The sequence below is a fragment of the Trachurus trachurus genome (genome assembly GCF_905171665.1).
Source record: "Trachurus trachurus genome assembly, chromosome: 6".
Lineage (NCBI taxonomy): Eukaryota > Metazoa > Chordata > Actinopteri > Carangiformes > Carangidae > Trachurus > Trachurus trachurus.
In genome coordinates, this window is record NC_139897.1 from 31698567 (window position 1) to 31724893 (window position 26327).

General features: G+C 43.2%; 1 protein-coding gene across 1 annotated transcript in view; it reads right to left on the minus strand.

Annotated features, from left to right (window-relative positions):
- Window positions 1-295: 295 nt before the first annotated feature.
- LOC310987564 (metabotropic glutamate receptor 8-like) overlaps window positions 296-26327 on the minus strand; it is a gene marked incomplete at both ends in the record, with an annotated part of 150026 nt that continues 123994 nt past the window's right edge. Inside the window, 2 exons of the mRNA XM_083973880.1 lie at window positions 296-345; window positions 6892-7138. Coding sequence (XP_083830006.1) covers window positions 296-345; window positions 6892-7138 — 297 coding nt within the window. The remainder of the gene's footprint in view (window positions 346-6891; window positions 7139-26327) is intronic.

The following is a 26327-nucleotide window of genomic DNA, read 5'->3' on the forward strand; positions in this document are numbered from 1 at the left end:
TTTTTTTAGACTTCTTTACATTTATTTCATTGAGTTTTTTTTTTTCCAGGACCATCTCCTGCGTCCTCCGATGGTTTTTTTTTTTAGTCGTGATGTTTTCAGGTCTTTGGCGCCGCTCGGGCTTCGTTTCCTTCTGTCTGTAAACATAAAAAAACACCACAGACAGTGTTGTGTTTGTTCAGTTTGTCAGTCGTTCCTGTTCCTTCAGATCGTTCCGGAGCAGACGAAGGTCCTCGAAGGTCCTCGACCGACAGAAACCGCCTCGTTAGGGACGTCATCATCATGGTTGGCTGCTTCACATGGCGTGGTTGGTGTAGCTGACGTACGTGGTTTTTGTCTGTGGCACTGAAGAGAAAACAGAGAAGAAAGTGACACTTTCACTTTCACTTTCACTCAACTCACTTTAACAGGTTTACAGTGTATTCAGACCTTTGGCCTGTTTGCCTTGTTCCGATTTAGGGGCTTGCATTTTACTTTTGGGTCATTTGCGTTCTCATTGGTCCACCGCTGCACCATGCACGAACCATCTGTTGTCTCATTGGTCAGAAATCTTACCCGAAAGAAGGAGGAGTTTACCATTTAAAAAGAAAGAAATGCATTAATAAAATTTTCGTATTTACCAAAAAACATGGAACTTTAGCAGTCAGTTATGTCGGTTGCTGAGTCGAATACGTTCTCACTGCAAACGCATGGCTTTAAGGCTCGAGTGGAAGCGCGCAGCGATACTGTAAGACCACGTCTTCTTTGGCGATTGTTTTATCCTGCATTGCTGTGTTCACATCTTCCCAAATGAACCGATCTTTGGGGTTAAACGCTCCTTGTTTCGGAACAATGGCGCCAAACAAGCCAGGTCTGAAGACAGCCTTAGTTAGGGAATCTTAACTCCTCAAAAACAACCAATCATTTCTCCCTTTTAATAAAACCAGCTGGTGTTGTATTTTATACCAACAGGTCCTGGAGAAATCTAATTTCCACTGACGCCAGAATCTCATTCCGATATCTCACTGCATTGAGGTTGCCTTCAATGATGACGAGTTCTGTGTTGGGGATTTTGGCACATTTATATTGGGTGCTACCCGCCCGTTTAGCTGTGCTGCTCATTCCACAAATGCACGATCCTTACAAGTTGTACCTCGTTGTAAAGGTGACTAATCAGGCTTTCCAATGGTATAAAATATAACATAAATTAGAATTATAAAAGGGAAGAAATGATTGATTGAAATAACGTTTCCAAACTTTAATTGGAGGAACAGCAACAGCCGAATCAGCTGCTTACCACCTGCACCTGAGTATAAACTGTATATAAAGGTAAAACTCAGGTTTCTGAGGAACGGTTTGGTTGGTTTATAGAAATTGAGCCTTTTCACACAATTCAGACTCAAGTGGCCGTTGGAGGTACTGCACCTCGCTGTTGGCTTCCTCTTTCAGTTTCAATCTTTCATTATTTTCTTGTGAGAGAGTTGGAACTTCAGACTTTATGGAAGTTCAGTCACAATGGTTTGTGATTGGTTGATTCACAAACAAACAAACACACGCAGCTGGAGAGGATTCAGGTCTTCTGTCCCGACCATGAACTCCTTATCAGCTTTCCTACGGTGGCCCTGAGAGCTCGACACGCTTTATAAAACACACGCAAATAAACAAAAGTGCTGCAAACTCCAACAACATCTTCAGTCTTCTTCTTCCCTTGCCTGCTGCCTTGAAACTTCAACTACAAATGGTTTTTTGTTTGTACTTTGTAAAGTTTTCAACTGATATGTAAATTCTGCTCCTTTTCCAGTGCGTCTTTCTGGCATGAATTAATACATCAAATCAAATTAAATTAAAAGCTTGACAACACAAGAGCTGCAAATTCTCAGAAGTGTTTCCAGGGGACAGTAAAAAGTAACGAACCTGCTGGGACTTGTTGTTCAAGACTTTTAAAGGTGTACAGAAATGGCCGTTTGTCCTGTTTGTCGCGCCGGGTTGTCACGAGCTGCAACACGAGTTTACCCGAGTAAGGAAAACAAATTTGATTGGTCGTTATCGAGCGGGCGGGATATTCAAAGCTTGGGGCGAGACCGAGCTCCGTGTGTGTGTGCGTGTCTCAGACGTTTGAATGACGGATGACGGATCCAATATCAGTGGCTGATGAATCGTGTACAGGCTGACGTATAATCCGTGCGCCTGCATTATCCAATGCGAAAAAAAAAATACACACTTTCATCCCGGATTTACTCAAAAATAGAATTTTGCACAAAGTTTGGCCTACATCGTCTGAAAGATGAGTTATTACATTAATTTTATGATCCAGAGTGGGCTCAAATTCAATTTTCTTTTCTGTACACCTTTAAAGTTTAAAAAACACCTTAAAGGGATAGTAGCATTTTCTCAAGTGGGGTTGTATGATCTACAAATAGCCCCTAAGTACTTTAATTGCAGTAGAAGACTCTCTGCACTCCTCCCGTTAGCAACACCAGCCCATAATAGCCCTGCCCAGAGATTTACAACATACAGTGTTGTGAACAGACCCAAAGAAACGGCCTATTTTCACGGCCTAAAAGAGGTTTTACCTGAAAAAAATACACAGTTCCATTGTTTGCTATAATATATTTTTTTCCAGCCCCTCAAAGTGCAGGAAAAACACATTTTTTATTTGGACCTAACCAACTGCTGATTGGCGGGCGCTTACCCTGGCCGGAGGGATACGTGAGTTGGTTAGGTCCAAACTAAACTTTGAAGGGCTGGAAAAAATTATATTATAGCGAACAATGGAACTGTGTATTTTTTAAACCTCTTTAAGGCCGTGAAAATAGGCCGTTTCTTTGGGTCTGTTCACAACAATGTATGTTGTAAATCTCTGGGCAGGGCTATTATGGGCTGGTTGCTAACGGGAGGAGTGCAGAGAGTCTTCTACTGCAATTAAAGTACTTAGGGGCTATTTGTAGATCATACAACCCCACTTTAAAAAAATGCTACTATCCCTTTAAGCTGCAGTGCATTGAGCTCTCAGGGCCACCGTACTTTCCTCTGCTTATAGAGACAACAGCTAAAAAGGTCTTGACTACAAAACTAACACTCCAACGTCTCCAGCAGGTGTTGACACGTTTTCCTCCTGGTTTTCCTAACAACTGAATCTTTTATTCCTTTGCGACTTCTCTCCCCCCTCACACACACACACACAGCAGATAAAACGGAGCGAAGCGGTTGAGCCTGGCGCGGCGCTGACGTGAGATCTGCTGCTGCTGCTGCTGCTCGTTAGATAAAGCAGATCGGTTCAGTCAGCACATCTCTGACGACGAGTAAACAAACCGACCTCCTCTCCTCCACTTTTCTGCTGACGGACGGAGAAGCAGCTTTGAAGTGGAACTGGGAGCTGCTGCATCACGTCTGGTCTCAGGTGGCGTCTCCAACCCGTCAACTTCCTGTTACATCCTCATTAACCTGGCTCCCACTCACACAGGAACTCTTCCTCCTCCTCCTCCTCCTCTTACAGTCGACACAATCGTTAACAACATTTGCAGCTCGTGTCTTTTTGTTTGTTCTTGTTCATGACTCCTGTCTCCACCTGCAGGAGGTCCAGAGGCCTGTACTGCGAAGCCAGTTTAGTGGGTTAGCGAGGTATGTTGAGTGTAAAGCCAGCCTCTCCTGTACTGCGAAGGTGGCTGTCTTTTAACGAGGCTAGATCACCATGGTAACTTATGCTTAGCTCATAACCTGGTCCCGACCAGGTTATGTTCAGAGTTTAATCATAAAACCGGCTATAAAAGCGCTGCTGTTTCACTATTTTAACTCATTTACAGCTGGCGGCACCTTTACTTTGAAAGTCCAGTGGAGCTGGATCAGAACGGAGCGTTTGTACGGAGGGAGAGATCAGCTAAACGCTGCTGTTGACTTTCTCTGAGCGTCTCCGCTGAGTCTCCGCCTCCTCACCCGTTGAGCTGAGCGTCAGGAGCTCATTATATATTAGACTATAGCCTATATTTTACTTTTATATACAGTCAATCAGTCACGACTGATAGAAGTTGTTCGCTCGCAGCAGGACAGATAATCAGATGGATAAAGTTAATAATTTCACTTAATGTGGCCGTGAATAAATTAATTCCGATGTGCCGCCTGTTATATTTCAGTGTTGCCCAAACGCAAATCTTGAATAAGTCTCCGCTGTTTTCACATTTAAAAAGGTCTTTGTTTATGAGATTTGCTTGTAGCTACAGCACCTAAAAAAAAACCTCACTGTAACCTATCCAGCCTCGCTTCCAATAAAACACACACTTGCGTTATAATTGCGATCAGTGAAATATATAACAATATAAAACACAATTTAAAATGACAGTTGATGTTGCTCTAGTTTATATGGATAAAGCTTCATATTTAAAAGTAGCGCAAGAGCTGTCAGATATTAAAAGCAGCCTCCTTGCAGCAACACTGTTGCTTCAGGCTGTGATCGTGCTTTTTTTTAATATCGCTCATACTCTCTCCATTAAAACAATTGCACTCGTCTTGGCTGAAATCAGCCCGTTGTGGATCCATTTCGTGCGGAAGTAGAATAATATGACGTCAAACGCCCCCTTTTATGTGAACGCGCACAGAGCACAAAGCTGAGAACCGGACTTGACTAATTAAGTTGATAACCACCGTCACGGTACCGTTTAGCTCTGATTGCGGACTTGAGGGTTTGTTGAGCTGCATCTTGAGCACAAAGCCTAGGTATGTTGAGCCTCCTTCGCAGTACAGGCCTCAGGTCGTTCTGTAACTCAGGGAAATCATCTCTGCAGCTGCAGTTTCTCCTACAGACTTTATGCTCTATGCGCTCATTTTTAAAGGGATAGTTCAACATTTCGGCAAATTGGCCCATTGCCATAATCCCTATAGTCATAGCAGTAGGTTCGTTACCTTTAATTGTCGGTGCAAGCTGTTTTTAGAACGGCGGAGCAGAGCCGTGAGCTGCTCAGAGCTACGCTTCGGAGGCTCATTATGGGATTTCTTGGTTTCCCTCATCAAACTCATCAAATACACAATACAACAACTCCAAAACGCTCTCGAGTTGTTTTTGAGGTAAATGCAGAGACTGCTTGCCGAAAAATCAGCAGTTTTGCATGAATTTCCCTCTAAAACAACTCTGTCTGGTAACGTTGTGTTATTATCTCATAGCGTGGTGAATGTGCAGGGCACAACTTGTTGTAACGAACCTATACTGCTATGACTATAGGGATTATGGCTATAGGCCAATTTGCCAAAATGTTGAACTATCCCTTTAAACCCACACATGCCCCTCTGAAGGTTAATCATCTGTAAATGAACAATATTGCAATCAGCACTTTATCGTTGATGATTGCGTCAATGTGATTTTGATTGGATGGTGGATTTGTATGAAATTCTTTCACCTTAGTTTTAGTTTTTCTTAAATGTTTTAGATTTTTAACTCATTTTATTGACTTTTTGATGCACTGTTGTTTGATAAGTCAAACTGAGTTGGAACGGAGTCGGAGTCGGGGGAAAGAGTCTGATTAGTTTCTAACCTTCTGTACCAACTGGGACAGAAATCAATCAAAGCTCTCTGACTATTCATGAGTGAAGCTTTGTGAACAAATCAAACCCGACACGTTCATGAACACACCTGTGTGTTCCCATCGTTCTGCTTCATGAAGCTCACACACTGAGAAACATGAGGCTCGTTCCCACAGCTGGTCACAGACTGTGACTTAATCAACCAGTTTATATTAAAAAAACAGAGTTAATGAGGCTCTGACTGATGAAATAAACATTAAAACAGCTACAGAATGACTTTATCTCATCATGATATGATATTAAATTCTGTTTGTTTGTTGTTTTTAACTACAAAAACTAAATTAAACTTTGTGAAGTTGACTCATATTTGACTTTATATTAAATTCTCTGATTATGTTTTGTATTAGAACACCAAGACATTTTTTGCTACTTTTTGCCTGCCTGGTCTTTCTGTCTATGCTTGTATAATCTCAACCCTTCCATGTACAGTCAAGTAATAAACATTTCTTTTTTCAGGAAATCCTGGGCTATCAAAATATGTATGCTGAAATGATCTCACATGAATGGATTAATAGTTATATGAGTATAAAAACAAAAGAAAAAACAAAACGGAAATTGAATATCACAGAATTGACAAAAGAAGAAGAAATCGGAGCATCTCATTGATCGTCATTGTTTACATCAGGCCTCAAAATGGAGGCCTGGTAATATAATCTACACGTCTTTCTCATAAAATGTAACAAATAATCATATTATCATAGAGTTATCACATTGGATTTACTCTACAAAGTTCCCTGAAAAAATGCCGTACTTAACGGCTGGATTGAAAATCTTCTTGAAAGGTTATAATTGCCCCGAGCCCACGATAGATCGCCCAGAGAGTGAGCTTTTGATAACAATTTTCCCCAATAAGTTCTGTTGTGTGGTCTTCGTAACGGAAAGACACAACAAAAAACATCCAAATACCTCCATGCTGCTCGTATGTAATGTCCGTCTTGTATTGAAGCCCCGAAATGCAAAATTGTCCCGAAAAAAATTAAATAAGTCTATATTTCAAGCTTGTTTTGTAGCGGAAGCTTCTCGAAGCTCCTCTTCCCAGTTCGTCAAATTTGGACGAACTGGGAAGAGGACGGACCCTGGTTCGTCCAAATTTGACGATTTGACGATTTTTGTTACGAAGACAGTTGGTATCCATTTGCAACCGTTATATGGACATGCACTGCTACGCCGAGACCCCCTGTAACTCAGAGAAGCCACGGAGGACTCTGAAACTTCTCCCAGCCCTTAGTCCTGATGAGGGGGAGTAGATAATGAGTGAAATTTCAATTTTGGGTGAACTATCCCTTTAACCAGACCAGCAGCTGTCAGCCAATCAGAGCCCCTCCCCTCCCCCACACTCACCGTTGGCCTCCACGCCCTCACACAGCTCGGTCTTCACCTCGCCGTTGGGCCGCTCGGCCGCCAGCTGCGACAGTTTGCTGGTCATGGTGGCGGCGGTGACGATGGCCTTGAAGCTGCGCTTGCGCTTGGGGACGTTCTGCTCCGGGTGGAGGATGATGATGTAGACCTTCGGCATGTAGAGCATCCCCAAGGAGACGGAGGCGCTGAGGCTGAGGGAGACGGTGAGCGTGGCCGTCTGGATGTACATCTGAGGAGACATCACATCAACCAATCAGACATTGATCCATAAAGAAATATAAATCAATCATATAAAAAGTAGCTTGTTTTTAAGACACTTTTTTACTCCTTTCAAGCATATTTTTTACTTGAAATAAGTACGAAAATCTGATAGTGGAACAAGTTTTTCTTCCTTATAACAAGCACAAAAAACTTGCTTTCACTGGCAGATTTTTCTACTTAAGTGAAAATGTGTTTGGAACAAGTGAAAATGATCTAAAAACAAGTTCATTTTTAGGTGATGAGTCTTATTTTAAGTGAAAAGAGTTTGGTTTTGACAAGAAATGAGATAAATATTCTTGGAATTTGCAGTGTGTAAATCTGTATTTCCAGTGGTGGACAAACAGCTGGATGATCATTAACTCTCCATAATCTCCGTCTTTAAAATGCGATCAGCAGCCGAGCAGAGACGCTCCCTCCTCCTGATGACCCTGAACGCATCATTAGGCACCGTGCTGCATTTAAGAGCCGGTACGAGACAATAGATGTGTTGTCGTCCGTCTGTCTGTCTGTGTGACACAATGAGGCGTTCAAAGACCTGGATCTGGACGAGGAGAGAGAAGCTGCTTCGGATAAAGATAGAGTCGCTACGGTTAGCTTAGCAAGAAATCAAACAGGTGCATTGAAAAGAAGTTTAATAGTTAAGATAGTGTGGGGGGAAATGTTTTTATGTTTTGCACGATCTTGGAAGGCATTGCAAAACACCTTGAAGTTGGCTTTTTCACCTTCCCTAAACAGATTGAAGCACCTTGTTGCCCAACAGTATGAAACGACATGTTCTTGCTTTGACTGATTCATTGTAAATTGTTCTGCTTGCTTTTGTGATTTCTGTTATTGTGCACTCGGCCCCATTGAAAATGAGGGTCTCCCTCAATGGCTCCCGAGTTATAAATAAAGGTTTTGAATTTGAATTTGAAATTTAAAGGTCCAGTGTTTAATATCTGGCAAGGTTGTTTGGCAAAATCTGAATATACTACCCATGAATATATCATTGTAGGGTATAATCGCTATAAAATAAAATGTGTTTGGATTTCTTAGCCTTATAATTCTTCTTCAAGGGTCTTGCTTTAGAGAGTGTCGCCATCTTGCGCTGCCATGTTTTTATGGCAGTCTGAATGGGAAATCCAACCAATCAGAGAGCACGTTTCAAGACTTTCAAGATAAACAAACCTATGAAGAAGAAGGAGGAGGAAACAGAAGACATGGTTTAGATATCTTCAATTCATCGCTCCATGCTCCCAAAATACTCCCAGTCATGGAAGACGCCATTTCCCCATACGTTTTTTTGTCCTTGGAGGCCACCGTCACTTTGTGAGTGTGAGCGAGTGCTGCGATCTAGAATCTGAACGTCACAGTTTTCCCTCCATTTTACACACTGGACCTTTAAAACAAATTGATAAAGTTGTTTTCTGGCTTCGTAGCATGTGTTTTCCTTCTAGCTGCAGTGCGTTGGTCCCTCCGGGCCACCGTAGATTGGGTCGATTTCGGCAGTAACCGTCCTGATGAAGAAGCTCTGTGCTCTAACATCTGGTGTAGACTCACTCACAGTTTTTTACTGTGCACAACTTGAGACTAATTAAACAGCAGAGCAACAGTTCAGCAGCAGCTGCTACGAACTCCCTCAGCCGATGTGAAGAGAAACTCAGCCTCTGGTGTCGGAGTAGAAGGTTTTCTGTGCGACAGGTGATGTGAACTTTTACATCTATAGCGATAAATCTCAGCAGGTTTGTGTTGTGTGTTGTGTAACTGTTAAAACATCACAAAATGAGCAAATAAAACAACCGACATGAACATTAATGTGAGTTTCTCAGGTGTGAGCAGCTGCAGCGAGGAGCCGACGTCGACTAAACCAGCTGGAAGCAACTCATCGTCTGCAGCTGCTGCCACTGAGGCGGCCACCTCCAGTGCATTGTGGGTAAGAGGCAGAGAGCAGAATCCGTGTGTGTGTGTGTGTGTGTGTGTGTGTGCGTGTGATTGCGACAGGAAGCATTGAGGTGTGTTTTGTTGTTCGCTGTTGATGTCGATAAAAGTCGTTTTGGGGGAAGAGGAGGAAACACGGAGCCAGGTTGGTTATCACAGAGAGAGAGAGAGAGAGGGAGGGAAAGAGCAGTCTGAGTCAAGCTCGCTCAACCACACACACACACACACACACACACACACACACACACACACACCCTGCTGCTCCCTCTCTCCGCCCTGCAGCATCTGTCACAACAACACACACCTGTGCACTCGCTCCTCAAACACACAACCATAGACCAACACCGACACAGATTTTGGAGGATGCTGTTCTGTCGTCGTCGCCGTTGCCATGGCAACCGCCCCCGGGTTAACGGCCCCGACTGCTCCGACTGAGCGACAAACTCAGGGACGGTGGGGAATCCTCGACGGGACGCCGCCACCAGGACGGACAGAAAGGAGGAGAGAGAGAATGTGGTGACAGATGGAGACTCACCCTCTTCCTCCTCCGAACCCCCCAACACACACACACACACACACACACACACACACACACACATGAGGCCAGAGCAGCAGCAGCGACGCATCAAAGAGTCATTATGAAAACGTTGGACAGACAGTGAAGCATGAAGTCGAGAGGAAGAAGAAGAAGCTCTGAGGTGATTGATGAGGCGTCACCGACACAAGCTGCTGGTTAAGGGAGGGGAGGAAGAGGAGGAGGAAGGAAGAAGGTGAGGAGGAGGGAGGAAGAGGAGGAGGAAGGAAGAAGGTGAGGAGGAGGGAGGAAGAGGAGGAGGAGGATGGAGGCGAGGAAGAGGAGGAGGAAGAAGGAGGGGGGAGAAGGAGGGGGAAGAGGAAGAGGAGGGAGGTGAGGAAGAGGTGGAGAAGAAGGAGGAAGAGGAAGAGGAGGAGGGAGGTGGGGAAGAGGAATAAGAGGAGGAGGAAGGAGAGGAAGAGGAAGAAGAGGAGGAAGGAGGTGAGGAAGAGGAGGAGGGAGTGAGGAAGAGGAAGAAGAGGAGGGGGAGATGAGGAAGAGGAGAGGACGATGAAGACAAAGGAGGTGAGGAAGAGGAGGAGCAAGGTGAGATAGAGGAAGAGGAGGGAGATGAGGAAGCGGTGGAGAAGAAGGAGGAAGAGGGAGGCGAGGAAGAGGAGGAGGAAGGAGAGGAAGAAGAGGAGGAGGAAGGTGAGGTAGAGGAAGTGGAAGAAGAGGAGAAAGGAAGGTGAGGAAGAGGAGGAGGAAGAGGGAGGGGAGGGAGAAAGAGGAGGAGGAGGGAGATGATGAAGAGGAGGATAAGAGGGAGGGAGGTGAGGAAGAGGAGGAGGAGGAGGAGGAGGAGGAAGATAGAAAGAGCAGGGAGAAGAGGAAGAGGAGGAGAGGAAGGAAGAAGAGGGAGGTGAGGAAAAGGAGGAGGAAGGAGAGCAAGAGGAAGAAGAGGAGGAGGGAAGTGAGGAAGAGGAGGGGAGATGAGTAAGAGGAGGAGGTTTTCTGCTTCTCATGTTTCATTGATCTCATTGGTTACTGATCTGTTAGTAACTAAAACTCATTCACAACTTCCAGGTCTCTGCAGATCTGCTGCACCTTGTGTTCACGCCATCCCATAATAACCACGACTCATTATAAACAATGGCTCCTTAAAGCGATCCAGATCTTCTTCAGACAGACAGACCGCCAGGAGCCGAGAGGTGCATTGTGGGTAACGGTTTTGGTTTAAGACTCTTTTTGGGGACACGGATCTAAAAAAGTCTCAGTTTGAACTTTAAATCTCTTTAACCGGGAAGTTTGAGACGGACAGAGGAGGAGGAGGAAGAGGAGGAGGAGGAGGAGGAAGAGGAGGTCCAGGAGGTTAATGGAGGCTGAATCCTGTGGCTGTGACCTCCTCCTCTTCCTCTTCCTCCTCTTCTTCCTCTGTCTGATCAAAGCTCAACGGTTTAAGGCCACAGTGAGCGAGAGCAGCAGCCGAGGCCGGAGAGAAAAGTGGAGCAGCAAATATTTAATCTGAGAAGAAAGAAGAGAGGTATAGAGAGGTATAGAGGTATAGAGAGGTATAGAGGTATAGAGAGGTATAGAGGTATAGAGATGTATAGAGGTATAGAGGTATAGAGATGTATAGAGGTATAGAGGTATAGAGGTATAGAGAGGTATAGAGAGAGGTATAGAGAGGTATAGAGGTATATAGAGGTATAGAGAGGTATAGAGGTATAGAGAGGTGTATAGGATCATGAAACAGCAGATTCTTCAGCACCGTGAGCTCTGGTGTTTGTGGAGATCGACAGATGTTGTTGATCTGTCGCCCACAGCTTCTTCAAGTCTTCTCCATGTTTTCTTAAATTTGTCCCTTTTCTCTTCCACTAAAGTTCAAACTTCACCTCGAGCAGAAACAACTTCCTGTGATGGTTTGTACTGTAACTCCAGAGCAGAAGGATCCCATTTCCTGACAAAGAATCTGTTTAAAAAACCCCAAATTTCCTCAAGTTCTCAATAAAGAAAAAGAAGAAGCAGAAACTTTTTCTGTTTGATCCCTCACTGGCTTCCCACTCGCTGTCTGACTTCAAGTTAAGACTTAAAGCTCTGTCACTCTGATCATCACAGCAGACTGTAGAAACCCTCTCACTGACGATGCCTTCAGGGACTTTGGTGACTCTTGATTATTGAACAATAAACCGAAGCAATTAAACGAGATCGAGATCGATCGTGACGGCACAAAAAACTTCTTCCAGCTTGAGTTTGATCTGTTTTCCGTTCTGTGTGTGAACAGTTTTTATGTTTTATTGATCCAGGCAAAGAAAGATTTCACCTCTTAAAGACGCAGAGACGATCCTCCAGCCAGGGAATATTCTGACCATTGGCCATTTTAAAGGGATAGTTCAACATTTTGTCAAATTGGCCCATTGCCATAATCCCTATAGTCATAGCAGTAGGTTCGTTACCTTTAATTGTCGGTGCAAGCTATTTTTAGAACGGCGGAGCAGAGCCGTGAGCTGCTCAGAGCTACGCTACGGAGGCTCATTATGGGATTTCTTGGTTTCCCTCATCAAACTCATCAAATACACAATCCAACAACTCCACAACGCTCTGGTGGACAAGTTGTGACCTGCACATTCACCACGCTATGAGATAATAACACAACGTTACCACACAGAGTTGTTTTAGAGGGAAATTCATGCAAAACCGCTGATATTCCTGTCAGGGGCAGTTTTTCGAGCAAGCAGTCTTTGCACCTCTAAAACAACTTGGTCTCGTTCCATTACGTTATGATACAAAACCCTGCAGGACACCGTAAGTGTGAAACACACCATGCTGCTCCATGCAGCAGATAAAGGAATGCAACACACCCTAGGGGCCTTCCTTAGGCATTAATGTTTATGTCTCCCCAAGCTGCGGGTCTTTTCTTTACCATCACCATTCGGGTGAGGACTGACATTTCTTAGCAAGGAAATAAAAACTTGTTGGCTGACAAACGTCTCCATTTCATTATTCATCAACAACGAGCAATATTACATTTCCACAGAGGTATCTTTAACTCATTGAGTGCCAACCACGTAATTTCTCGTTATTCGTCCCCATGCGTTGAGTGCCAAAAACGAGATTTTTCGTTTTTTGCTTTTTTTTTAAATTATGAAAATAGACACTTTAATACACATTATATGTAAATTTGGGGACTCTACGACGAGGAGAACTGAAATAGATGACGGTCAAAGTCACATGACAGCTCATGATCTGGAAGTTTTTATCATAACTCGGCTTCTGCAAACGGAGTTCTGCATGTGGTTGCAGCAGCTGCTCTGCTCTCACCCGCGCTGCTGCAGCAGCTCGGAGCAGAAACAGGAAGCTCTCAGCCGACTGTCCCGCCCGGTCTTCACCTCGAGCAACACCGTGTCCTCCCCAAAGTCCTCCCGCGGTAAAATCTGATGGTCTCTGGGCCAAAGCAGGCCGCCGGCACCGACCCGTACCACAGACGGACCGCGACCACCGGTGGGACCGATGTTCCGGAGCCGCTGTGGCCGACTGACCCTCACGCTCCGCGGCGAGAGGCTGTGACACGGCACGGCGCGTCTGTGTTATTGTTGTTTAGTGGCGCCCCCCCCGCCCCCGCTGGTGGTTTTGTGAATAGAACAACAATTGTTGTATATATTTATCTTACACGAGCCCTTTGATCCAGAAATGCGAGTGTGAGAAGAGCGACAGACACAAACAGCGCACCTTTCATAAAAGACGCTCTATCTCCTTTTCTAGAAAAAAAGGAGGGATTTTGGTGAAACCCAGCCATGTTTAGCTTGACTTTTCTCAGGAACGGAGGCACGTAGAAACAAACGGTTTGTGGTCATTTGAAGCATTAAGTGAAACCTTTCAAATGGGCCACAGTATGTGTTGAGGGCAATAATATAGAATACACTATGGCTCTACATAAAAAGTCAAAAATGGTCTAAATTGCCGGTACACTTGACTAAAACTTTGGAAAGGAGCGCGGCACTCAATGAGTTAACAGGAAGTAGCGGTGGTTAGCCTCAACACGTTAGCCTACACACGTATTTAGACGTGGAGCCAGGACTCAGCAGAGCTACAGTCGTCTTCTGCCAGCTACGATAAATCCTCCACATCTCAATCTGAACTAGGCTCCATGTTGGGCCTGATGGTGCTGATGCTGCTGACCGGCAACATTAACAGGATAATTATTGGTGGTCATTCATTTTCCTAGATTGCTACTTTGCTAACGAGCTAATCTGAGGAGCTCTGGTGACTTTGCGACTACGTCATACGCACAAACCAATCAGTGTTTCCTATTTCCCCTCAGGGAAGTGTCTACAGAGCATCAGAGCTGGGACCTCGCCCCTCAGAGAGGAGGTCAGACGACTGAATAGGACTTTCTAAATGACTGTGGAAGGTGGGGACTATTGATTGACTTATTGGTGCCTTTTATTGTGTATTGCTCTCATTTTTATTTTGCCATTGTTTTTATCATATGTTGTTACTGTTGTTATTGTTTTTTTATTGCACTATTATACACTGCATTGACTGTACATTGTACTTTTTAATGTATATGACAAATAAACTTGCAGCATACGTAGGACAGGACACCACTATGTCAACAGTTCTTTGGTGTGAAACCAGAACCAACCGGATCAGATCAAAACAGATTATGACCCTGTCGGTAAAAAATGACAAACAATGAAAAAGTCTAGTGCCTCCTCTGGCTCCAGAGGGTATTTTATACTACGACAGTGAGATCTTTATCAGCAGACGATGATGAGACGATCTCAGGTTTGATTCCTGACTCTTGAGGTTCCTGAGGCGCTTAGTATCGACTTCCTCTCAACAGGTCTGAGGCTCATAAAGCAGCAGAGCGAAGCTGATCCCTGCTCGCTCACACACACACACACACACACACACACACACACACACACACACACACACACACACACACACACACACACACACACACACACACACACACACACACGCACGCACACACTGTGGGTTTATGTTTTATTTTATAGGAGAAGCAGAATAAACTGAATAAATGAAAAGACGTCGACTGAACGGTTTTTGTGTCGTTCGTCAACTCAAACAAACAAACAAAGCCGGTGTTGTCGTCATCGGATTATCGGTCAGAGAATGAATCTGTGAAATAACCCTTTATTTAACAAACAAATGAAACAAATTAGATTTTCACCATTAAATAATTCAGTGTGGTTATAAACAAACATGTCAAACAGCAGCGTCTCTTCTAATCTGCAGCCACACGTCACTCCCACTAATTATTTATGTGTTTCTACAATACTGATTATTATTACTGTCTGCATGCTTTGTCTGCATGACTCACTTCATAATTACACCATCCTCATTATCCTATAATTAAACTCATAAAAGTAAAGAAACTGACATGAATTTTTAAACTATAACATAAATTAGTTCCTTTCACTAACTGTTTAAAGTTCTGACCTCGTCATGTTCATTAATCAAACTGTCGTCTGAGTTAATAAACAGTAATAAAGTCTCAGTTTGTGAGGTTTTAATTGAGTGGGAACACAAGGGAATCATGGGAAAACAATGGCTCCTATCTACGGCCGCCTGCAGATCTACATATGAATGTAAAATATTGTTAATGGAAGGTTAATTCACCCTCCTGTGGTCAAGGAAGAAAGGAAGGAAGGGCGAAGGGAAAGAAGTAAGGAAGGAAGGACAAAGGGAAAGATGGGAGGAAAGAAGGAAGGGGAAAAAGGAAGGAAAGATAGAAGGAGGGAGAAAACAGATTGGGTCAAAAAGGAAGGAAGAAGTAAGGACGAAGGGAAGGAAGAAAGGAAGGAAGGAAGGAAGGGAAAAGGGATTGTGGAAAGAAGGAAGGGAAAGGGAAGGAAATAAAGATAGAGGGATAGGGAACAGATCAGGTCAACTGGATCAAAAGAGGAAGGAAGGAAGGAAGAAAGGAAGGGAGGAAGGAAAGAAAGAAGGGAAAAGGATTGTCAAAAAGGAAGGAAGAAGTAAGGACGAAGGGAAGGAAGGAAGGATTGTGTAAAGAAGGAAGGGAAAAAGGAAGGAAAGAAAGATGGAGGAAGGGAACATATTTTTTCAAGGAAGGAAGAAGGGAAAGAAGGAAGGGAAAAGGGATCGTGGAAAGAAGGAAGGGAAAAGGGACGGAAAGGAAAGAAAGATGGAGGGAGGGAACAGATCAGGTCAATTGGATCAAAAGAGGTAGGAAGAAGAGGTAAGGACGAAGGGAAGGAAGGAAGGAAAGAAAGAAAGAAGGAAAAAAGGATTGTGGAAAGAAAGAAGGGAAGAAGGAAAGATGGAGGAAGGGAACAGATTGGGTCAGTTTGACCCAGCAGGACGACAGGAAGTTAATATATGAAACATTGCAGTCTGGTTCTGCTCAGGCTGCTGAACGGTGCTGCGTTCAGGGCCCTGCAGCCTCTCATGTGTTTGTTATTCACTCTCTGGCTTCACCCTCTCCCTTCCTCTCTCTCTGTCTCTCTGTCTCTCTGTCGGCCTCAGCTGCAGCCGACACTCAGCCAGGACTCAGCCGACCGACCGACCGACCGACTGACCGACCGCTGCTGCTGCTGCTGTAAATGTCAGCGAGTGAGCGCAGTAAAGATCAGATGATTAGTTCAGGTTCGCTACAGTTTGGACGTGAGTCTGATTATCTCTGGGTCTCCTCTCCTCTCCTCTGTCTGAGCGTTGTGTTCAGGTACAGGAGATCATTTCAATTTCACTCCATAACTTGACATTCAAGTGGATCAATAACGCGCTGAGAGTCTGACGAGTGTGTGATGAGTTAATTACAGCGAGGAGGACGAGGACGAGGTTGAGCTCGTCTTCATCGACTGCAGCCGCGAGCCGCCGACAGAAGAAGATGAGCAGAGATCAATACTCGGCTCTGCTCCACAGCCGTGTTTAACAAGGAGATTTAATGGAGGCCTTCGGCTGAGACCGACGTTTCCCGCCTCCTCATCAGCACCTAAACGCACCGTCACCGGAGGCACACGGCCCCTCGTTCTCCTGATCTACAGCTCCACACTACAGAACAACAGAAACATCTCCACAAGCTGTTTTTAGAACGGTGGAGCAGAGCCGTGAGCTGCTCAGAGCTACGCTACAGAGGCTCATGGGATTTCTTGGTTTCCCTCATCAAACTCATCAAATACACAATCCAACAACTCCACAACGCTCTGGTGGACAAGTTGTGACCTGCACATTCACCGCGCTATGAGATAATAACACAACGTTACCACACAGAGTTGTTTTAGAGGGAAATTCAGAGACTGCTTGATGAAAAACTGTCCCTGAAGGCAACGTGCATCACCAGTTTTGCATGAATTCACCTCTACAACTGGGAAATATTTCATTTCCATAGATACAATACTACTCCTGATTTGAATTTTGTGTTTTTTTTAGCTTCTGGGACACCGTAGTTTTGAGATGAACTCTGGGCAGGACACTGAAAGTCTCTCTGTTTTAACTGATTAATAGACATATTAATAATATTGCGTCTAATTTCATTTTTAATCTGAAATAATTCATTTCCTTTGTTTCATTTGATTGTTTTGGTCCATTTCTGGATCTAACCAACAGGTTTTCCTTTATCAGGGTGCAGGAGGCTCCAGCATGTGAGGGGTTAATGTCATTAATGTTGTTTATTATTATCATTTTTAAAGATAAACTAAGCGCCCACTCGTCCATAACCTCAACCTCAACCTTTAATTAGCACCGAGCAGCTGAGTGAGTGAAGGTTAAAGGAGCAGGAGGAGGCTCAGACTGTCTGCAGGCTGACAGCAGAGAATCTGCATCTGTTTGATGTTGGAATGATCAAGAGGAGAAGATCTGACTCTGGATCAGTCACACACACACACACACACACACACACACACACACACACACACACACACACACACACACACACACACACACACACACACACACACACACACACACACACACACACACACACACACACACACACACACACACACACACACACACACACACACATAGACATAACATACACATACAAACACGTTGTTATTAATGAAATTGACATCCCTCTGACAGAGTCCTGTTGTTATTTCCACCTCCAGCCGCTGTGTGTGTGTGTGTGTGTGTGTGTGTGTGTGTCGGAGAAATGATGATGATGATGATGATGGTGATGATGATGGTGATGATGAAACTCCAGGAAATGATCCCTGTGCTATTATTGTAGAGATATAACATTATAGCAGAATTCAACTTTCTTTCTTTTTTTTTTTTCCTGATGAAAATAAAAATGCGCATAAACCTGGAGCAGCTTCGGCTGCTGGATGGAACAAGAAAATGTTTCTGAATAAATCTGCACAGTGTTGAAAGTTTTGTGTGAGAAGTTTGAATTGAATAAGTTTCTCCTGAGAGAGTGAAGTTTTTTTGGCCGAGGTTGAGTTGAGTGTGAAACAAAAAAAAGGAAGAAAAATAAAACATCTCATGGAAAAGAACCGAGAGCTCGTTTCCCACCTGGTCTGATCCATAAGACTATGGATTTTATTTTGAAAGGGAAAGGGATTTTGACCTTTCAACTCCTTTCAGTGTCTGACCTGCCTTTTTAAAGGGATAATCCGGTGTAAATGTAACTCATGCTCTAACGCACCGTCAGACCCGGTAGAACCCCCCTCCAGAGATTAAGTTTGCCGACCGCAAACTTCTCCAGTTGTAGCGACTTCAACTAAGCCAAGGCACGATAGAAAAACACTGCTGTCTATGGAGCCACGAGCCAACCACCATCAAAAAAGCCACTCATAGCTACAAATAATGCTCAGAACAGCACCGAACTTCATCAACAGTACAAACAGGATCCCATCCCATAATATGAGTCATCAAATACCTGCTAGCTTTGCCTGGTTTCTAGTGAAAAGAGACGAAAACACAACTCACCCACTCTCCTCCAGCCGGTGGTAGTTGTGGGGAAGCCCTGACGAGTCGATTACCGAGTGCATCAGTGTTCCTCTCTGTTTCTGACAATAACTTGCGAGTGTTGACAGGGAAACGAACGAGTTGAGTTGGTCAAACTATCACAGTCAGAAAAGCTGCTGCATTTTTGAAACTAAACGTCACTGGACTCCTTTACTCTTCTACTGCACTCACTCGGTAATCGGGCTTCTGCATCAGTAGCAAGCGGCTGGAGGAGAGTGGGTGAGTTGTGTTTTGGTCTCTTTTCAATAGAAACCAGGCAAAGCTAGCAGGTGTTTGCTGCCTCGTATTATGGGCTGGGACCCTGTTTGTACTGTTGATGAAGTCTGGTGCTGCTCTGAGCATTATTTGTAGCTATGAGCGGCTTTTTTGATGGTGGTTAGCTCGTGGCTACAAAGACAGCAGTGTTTTGCTAACTTGCTGTCTGTGCTGAAGTTGCTCCGATCTCTGGAAGGGGAGGTGGGGCGTCGAAACATTGATCTTATAGCCTACAATAAATATTTGAGGAGCTACAACAGTGTGTGGACTTAACCCCTTTTTCTAGTCTAAAAGTCTGTTTGTTTGTTAGTCCTGCACCTGTAACACTTTGGATGTGCGTGCTCGATCCTACTGTGGGGTTCTACTCTCTCATGGCACGTTAGACTATGGGTTAAATTTATGCAGGAATATCTATATCTATATAAGGAGGTTTAAACTTTTGTTTACATCAAAACTTAAACCACCACTTTATATTTGAACTTCTTTCAGTGCTTGTCCTTCACTCTTCACTCACTTCAGACTTCAGTTTCACTTATTCTCCAACCGACGCCTCGACTTCAGTAAGTGATAAAGCTTTCTCCACAGCTGAAATTGGCTCCAGCTGTTTTCAGTGATTACACTTCAATCAACACTTCCACGGACGTCTTTCACTTTTTTCCTTTGATCAGATTTCACTTAGACTGAAATCACATTTCTACTTTTTCCAGCTCTTCACTGCTGTTTCAACTTCACTGAGTCATTTCCTTTAAGTCGTTTCAACACCGTCTAAACTTTAACACTTCAAGTTCTCAGAGAAATTACTTTAATTCCAACAATTTTTAGCTTCACTCAAAGTTTACACAAAAAATGACATTAAACTGAAGAGTCTGTTTGACTTTTTTTTAAACCATGACTTTAAACACCATTTCAATTCATTTAAAGGGATAGTTCAACATTTTGGCAAATTCGCCCATTGCCATAATCTCTATAGTCATAGCAGTAGGTTAATTACCTTTAATTATCATCATCATACATATTGTATAATTAAAAACACTTTCCTAACTTCAATTAACTTTCAGTAACTCAATCTCTGCTTAAATTTATCATAATGCATAATGTATTAATCAAAATGTATCATTAAAAACATTTCTAATTTAACTTAACTAATATTTAAACATGAAGTAATTCTATCATACTGCTCCAACTACTTTCAATATCTCGAATTCTGGTAAAATGTATTATTAATATGTGTCATACATAATGTATTATACACAATCTAAGATTAAAAACATTGAAGACTTTCACATCATCAGCATTTTAGCGTTCAGTAATCGTATCTTAATTCCCACTCCAACTACTTTCAGTGCCTCAACATTATGTATAATTAAAAACTAACTTCTACTATTTAAACATCCAGTAACTCTATTTCAACTACCATTATTTCAGTCCCTCAATTTCTGCTAAACCATTATTGCAATACAAAATGTATTATACTCAATTGACCATTAAACATTTTCAAATGTTTACTTTTATTTCAACCATTTAAACATTCATTAATTATTCACTTCAACTACTTTCAGTGCCTCAATATATTATTGAAATGTATCATACATAATGTATTATACACTATTTATTATTAAAAACACAGGAGCATTTCGTATAATCACCATTTAAAAGTTCAGTAATCGTATTTTTACTCCAGCTCCTTTCAGTACCTCACCTTAAGAGAAATATTGTTTATTGATATATTCGGTTGTTTCTCCCATTTAAAGATGTATTTTTTTTAAACGTTCCTGTTTCTGTTTGTTTGATTTCACTGAATAAATCAACTGGCACATTAATGAATAAAAACAGACGCATTTGAATTGTAAATGTTTGCTGGCTGTACAGGTGTTTATTGATTCACCTGCTGTAATTTCACGGAACATCAGATCTTCACAGCAACAGAAGACACAACGGTGAATAATGAGGCCGGAGGTGTTGGTTGTGTTTGCAGAGTGGACGCCCGGGGGCTTTAAAACAAACAGTCCTCTCTGTTTTAAAATCAAACTGGGGAAATGTTCTTCTGAGTGAAACGTAAAAATCCCCAAAAAGCTGAGTCTTCCTGCATAAGGAGTGCAACGCCTGAATGTCTCACCGCCGATGTCTGTTCGGGGTCAGGTGACGTAACCTTCCTCCTTCCTCCTCCTCCCGTCTCTGAATCTGCTCTGTCAGGTTCAAAAATAACCGGAGGGGGAAAGTGAAACCGCTGGCGGCCATCGCTGGTCCTCATTAGATCAGAGAACGCTTCAGTTCCTCAGATTTTTTTTCAAAGATTGTGTAAGAAAAAAACAGCCGCAGCTCAGAGGTTCAGTATCCGTCAGTGTTTATCAGCGGAGTGGAGCGGCTCAGGGAGATGGTATCAGCTGTCAGAGTGGAAACATCACCGTCTCTGATGCTCTCCTTGATCTACAGACCAGTTTTGCCCGGAGAGGTGCAAACACACAGAAAGATACGGAAACAAGAAAAAATTCCCAGGCCAGTGGGAAAATGATTTAATTTGACTCTGACGGCTTCGAGATTCTGCTTCAAAAAGATGATGACAGGAAGGATGAGGTGAGAAGAACCAGAGTTTATGAGAACTACAAGCACAACCCCAATCAATCATCGATCACGACCCTGCATGAGTTCATAGGGGAGGCGTCCCAAAAAACTGTCAATCATGGATATGCAGCGTTGTATGTGATGCTATAGCGATCGAAAAAGAAAAGGAAGTGAAAAACTGTTGTGGAGCTAAAGCGAGCTTCATTGTTTGTAAAGATGCATCAGAGTGCTCTGTCATCCTATTGGTCAAAATCAAGGTTCACGTTGTAGGAGATGTCAAACTAGGCAAAGAAATCTAAAAAAAATTGTGCTAATGCTAGACTTTCTGTCATGGGGGTTGTACAACATCGTACCGTGCCTTAAATCCAAAATCGCTATATGTTACACTGACGGTTATAATCAGGCCTGGTGCTGGAAATTTGCCGGCCACGAAAAAAACGTCCTGAATTCATGTCGTCTCATCCTGCCTTAAAGGGATAGTTCAACATTTTGGCAAATTGGCCCATTGCCATAATCCCTATAGTCATAGCAGTAGGTTCGTTACCTTTAATTGTCGGTGCAAGCTATTTTTAGAACAGCGGAGCAGAGCCGTGAGCTGCTCAGAGCTACGCTACGGAGGCTCATGGGATTTCTTGGTTTCCCTCATCAAACTCATCAAATACACAATCCAACAACTCCAAAACACTCTGGTCGACAAGTTGTGTTTTAGAGGGAAATTCATGCAAAAGCTGACGCGCGTTGCCTTCAGGGACAGTTTTTCAGCAAGCAGTCTCTGTATTTCCCTCTAAAACAACTCTGTCTGGTAACGTTGTGTTATTATCTCATAGCGTGGTGAATGTGCAGGTCACAACTTGTCCACCAGAGCGTTGTGGAGTTGTTGGATTGTGTATTTGATGAGTTTGATGAGGGAAACCAAGAAATCCCATGAGCCTCCGTAGCGTAGCTCTGAGCAGCTCACGGCTCTGCTCCGCCGTTCTAAAATTAGCTCGCACCGACAAATAAAGGTAACGAACCTAATGCTATGACTATAGGGATTATGGCAATGGGCCAATTTGCCAAAATGTTGAACTATCCCTTTAAGAATAAACAGACCAATAGAGAAACAAATCAAGGGATAACTCTGCTTCATCTTGGTAATAACTCACACGACAGGCTAAAATATTGATGCAGTGGACGCTACTGGTATGTGCTTTGTGTTGCTCTACGTTACATGTGTATTGGACAAACTGGTACTGACCCAACAACAACAGTAACCACCACACTGGTCTGTTCACATTCAGCACTGAGGAAAACTCTTCAGATTTTCATCCTCCACCTGAAACCATCAGGGAGAAACTGTCTGATTGGTCCCCAATTAGCTCTGTGTATGTGTGTGCTTCAGAGTGATCTACAGAGACAAGAAGAACAGGGGCCCCTGCAGCAGATGGCCGGGCCCCCACAGAGCCCTGAACTCAACATCATGGAGTCGGTGTGGGGGCCACATGAAGAGACGGAGACGCTGAGACAGACTGAAGCCACGGGAGAGTAAACGGCCTGCAGAGCACCTGAACGCCTCTCAACCTGCACTTTGTTTTCAACGGATAAACAACCATTTCTCATGTGCATTATTTTCATGAAGCTTCAGATTTACACACAGTCCTGCAGATGATGCATCATCATCATCATCATCATCCTGCAGGAGGAAGGAGAGAAAAGCGAATGACGCACACGACTTCAAGGTGAAGGAACTGAGACGGTTCTGTCGCTGTCGGCTGTTTGTGTGTTTGTAAAGTGAAGAATAAACTGTCAAGTACAATGTTGAAGAGACATCACAGGTGCAGAGACTCATGGGAAGTTCTGGTCTCGGTGTCTGCGTGAGTTGGTGAGAGGAGTTTCAGTAGCTGAAGCTGAAGATTGTAGATGTCATGGCGACCAAAGGTGTGGACCGACATGTCCCAGTCAAGGTTATTATGGGCCATAAGGCAGGAATTAACTTCTGATTTCATCCTATATCACATTAGAAATGCCCATCGGTTAATATTAGCATATAAATTTTAATTATCACAGTAATCATGGTCAATTACTGTGGTTAATTTCTGTAGCTAATAGGTCCAGATGTTAAGTTAATATTTGACTAATATGATGTTCCTCCATTGGTTCATTGGTTTGTTTATTTCAATTTTAGGAGTTACATATTTGTTTTGTTTTTTTGGCTCTAAATGTGAACAAATTGCAAAATGGATTTTATCTGCATATACCATATTTACTTGTTAATTGGACTCATCTGTGGGTTTGGTTTTCAACACTCTGTATTTAAATCTGTGCTATTCTGTATCTATCTGCTGTTTGTTTTATGTTATGTTAAACTGTGTTTTTCTTAACTTATGTTGCTTTTATGCACACATCAAAGAAAAATGTCCACTTCTTTTTGCAGGGGACAATAAAGGTTTTCTGATTCTGATTCTGAACACCGTTTAATCTACGTTTGAAATCCCTTCTTTTATGTTGTTGTCTTCAGAAAAACAACGATGATGTGAACCCCTTGCCCTTCCCTCTAAGTCCTTCCTGAGTACGTTTGTTTATTCTTTGCACTTCACCAAAACTTGGATAGAAACAACACCCGTGATCATTTTAGTAACTAATCTGTAGCTACAGTTTAATGTCTCTCACTCATTGTCCCTGATTTAATCCTTCTCTACCAAATTAAAACCACTCTGATACAAGACTCTCATCTTGTGAACAGTAGCAGCAGAAAAAGACGGATAAACTATATTTAGAGTGAATCTCGGAGAGTCGCTCCACCTGTCCTCCACTCGTCCCCACAGACATGATAATGAGCTGAATCCTCCATCTGGCACCGAACTCAGCCCAAAACACTGTTGTCTCATTGAGCTAAATTTAATTCTGCTCTAATTAGTTTGTGTCGAGAGGCGGCCGAGAGCCGTCTGGGCTGGGGCTGCGCCGATCAGAAACCAATCAGTCATCAATCATCAGTCGCTCAGATCACAAAGTGTTCTGTGAACTCCAGAGGAGGGAAGCTAACGGCAGCAGCTTTGTCCTGCTGCTCACGGCCTCCAACACAGGAGGAAGTCTTCATCTGTTTGCCTTGGACTTATATTGGGCATTTGCATTGTAGCTCTGTAGCTAGCATCCATTTATTACACCATACTGTACAATAGTGATGCTAATTAGCTCCAACCTGCTACTAGCCTATTCTTTAGCCTGGAACCTGCTAGTGTAACAGAAGGTCCGCGGACGTACAAACCGGCCCCCATTCCGAAGGAGCGCCATTCCGAAGGTCCGTCATTCCGAATTTCAGAGGGGCCGCCATTCCAAAGGTGTCAATCGCGGTGTTTTATTGTGAAAATTGACCAGATTCTCTTGTGTTTCTTTGTTTGACTTACCGCCCGGCTTGACGCGAAATAGACCAGGCCCTAAAACGACTGCTGCAGGGCACGACACAATCAGTTAAAAAAAAAGAAACTGTCTCAGCTTCTCGGCACTTTGCGACTATTCGCAGCACCGAAAAAGGGTACCAGCATGCGCACCTCCCGGGTTTCGAACCCTAGTCACCCATGCCGAAGGTAACTGCTCTACCCACTGTATACTACCGCGACACACACGTAACATGTTTTACCCAACCTTTCGAAATGGCAGACCTGTTTTCAGGTTCGGAATGGCGCCCCTTTTTCAAAAATAATGAAAGTAAATGTTCAGAATGGCGGCCCTTTGGAAAGGCACACTGGAACCGTGAAAACCAGACTGCCAAGCGGTCATTGACCTCTTGGCAAAACGGTTTGCATCGTCGCCCACGGTGCGGGAGAGCAGGGTTCAAACACCACCTGGGCGCAACTCAGAGGGCCAGATAACATCGGCTACACTAGCATAGCCTCAGTCTGTTAGCATAGCATCCGCATGTTTTTAGTTATTTGCCTTCATCAAGACGGCCATGTTTCCACTCCTGCACTTGAAATATTCTGACAACTGACAGTCAAAACTGTTGCTGTTAAAGAGGATGCTTCTTCTAAGTTCACCTACTACAACTACAAACTACTACAAAACCACTGTGAAATTCACCTGCCTGAATTTCTGAAGTTGAGCTCGATTTCGATGATGTTGATCCTGAATGCAACAGGAAAATTGTTGTTTTTTTTCTCACTGTTCAGCCTTTGTCGCACTGATTTTATGATTTTTTTTCATCAATTTGTTTGTTACTATTACTATCCCAGCTCATTTTACATGAATGTTTTTCACAAGTTTTCATGTGAAGACCTTGGAGGCAAATTAAAGCTGAATAATACCGCCGATCTGCAACTGATCAAAAAAACAGTTTGTCTGAGATTAAGAATACGATTTTGAATATTTGTGATTAAAATCAAACTCCTGCTGTTTTGACAGTCTGGTACATTTTCCACTGTTGTTATTATTCTTGAAAACGTATTAAGCACCGTGTTGGAAATAAGCATGAATTGGTTGAGTTGATATTTGCAAAATTTTAATGTAAAAATAAAAGATGAGAATAAAAGAGAAAAACAGGTTCAGTTTTTTTCTGTTTTCACCATCACAACCTGCAGCATCTCCTCGCATGGAGACAGTGTAGTGTGTGTGTGTGTGTGTGGTGTGTGTAATGACGCTGTGTTTCCATCTACACACTCTGCTGGGGGCCGTTACATTACATCAGAGATGGACAGAGTACTCGACCCCAGTACTTGAGTAAGAGTACAAATACTACTGGTCAAAATGTACTCCGTTACAAGTAAAAGTAGCTCAGTCGACATGTTACTCGAGTAAGAGTAAAAAAGTACTTGCTTTAAAAGGTACTTAAGTATCCAAAAGTACATGCTTTCAAATGTACTTTAAGTAAAAGTAAGAGTAAGAGTAAATGTCTTATTTTTCACATCAATGAATTACTATAATTTTTTCTAAATGAATGTAAGGAGCTTTTAACTCTTGTTAGTGAGAATGA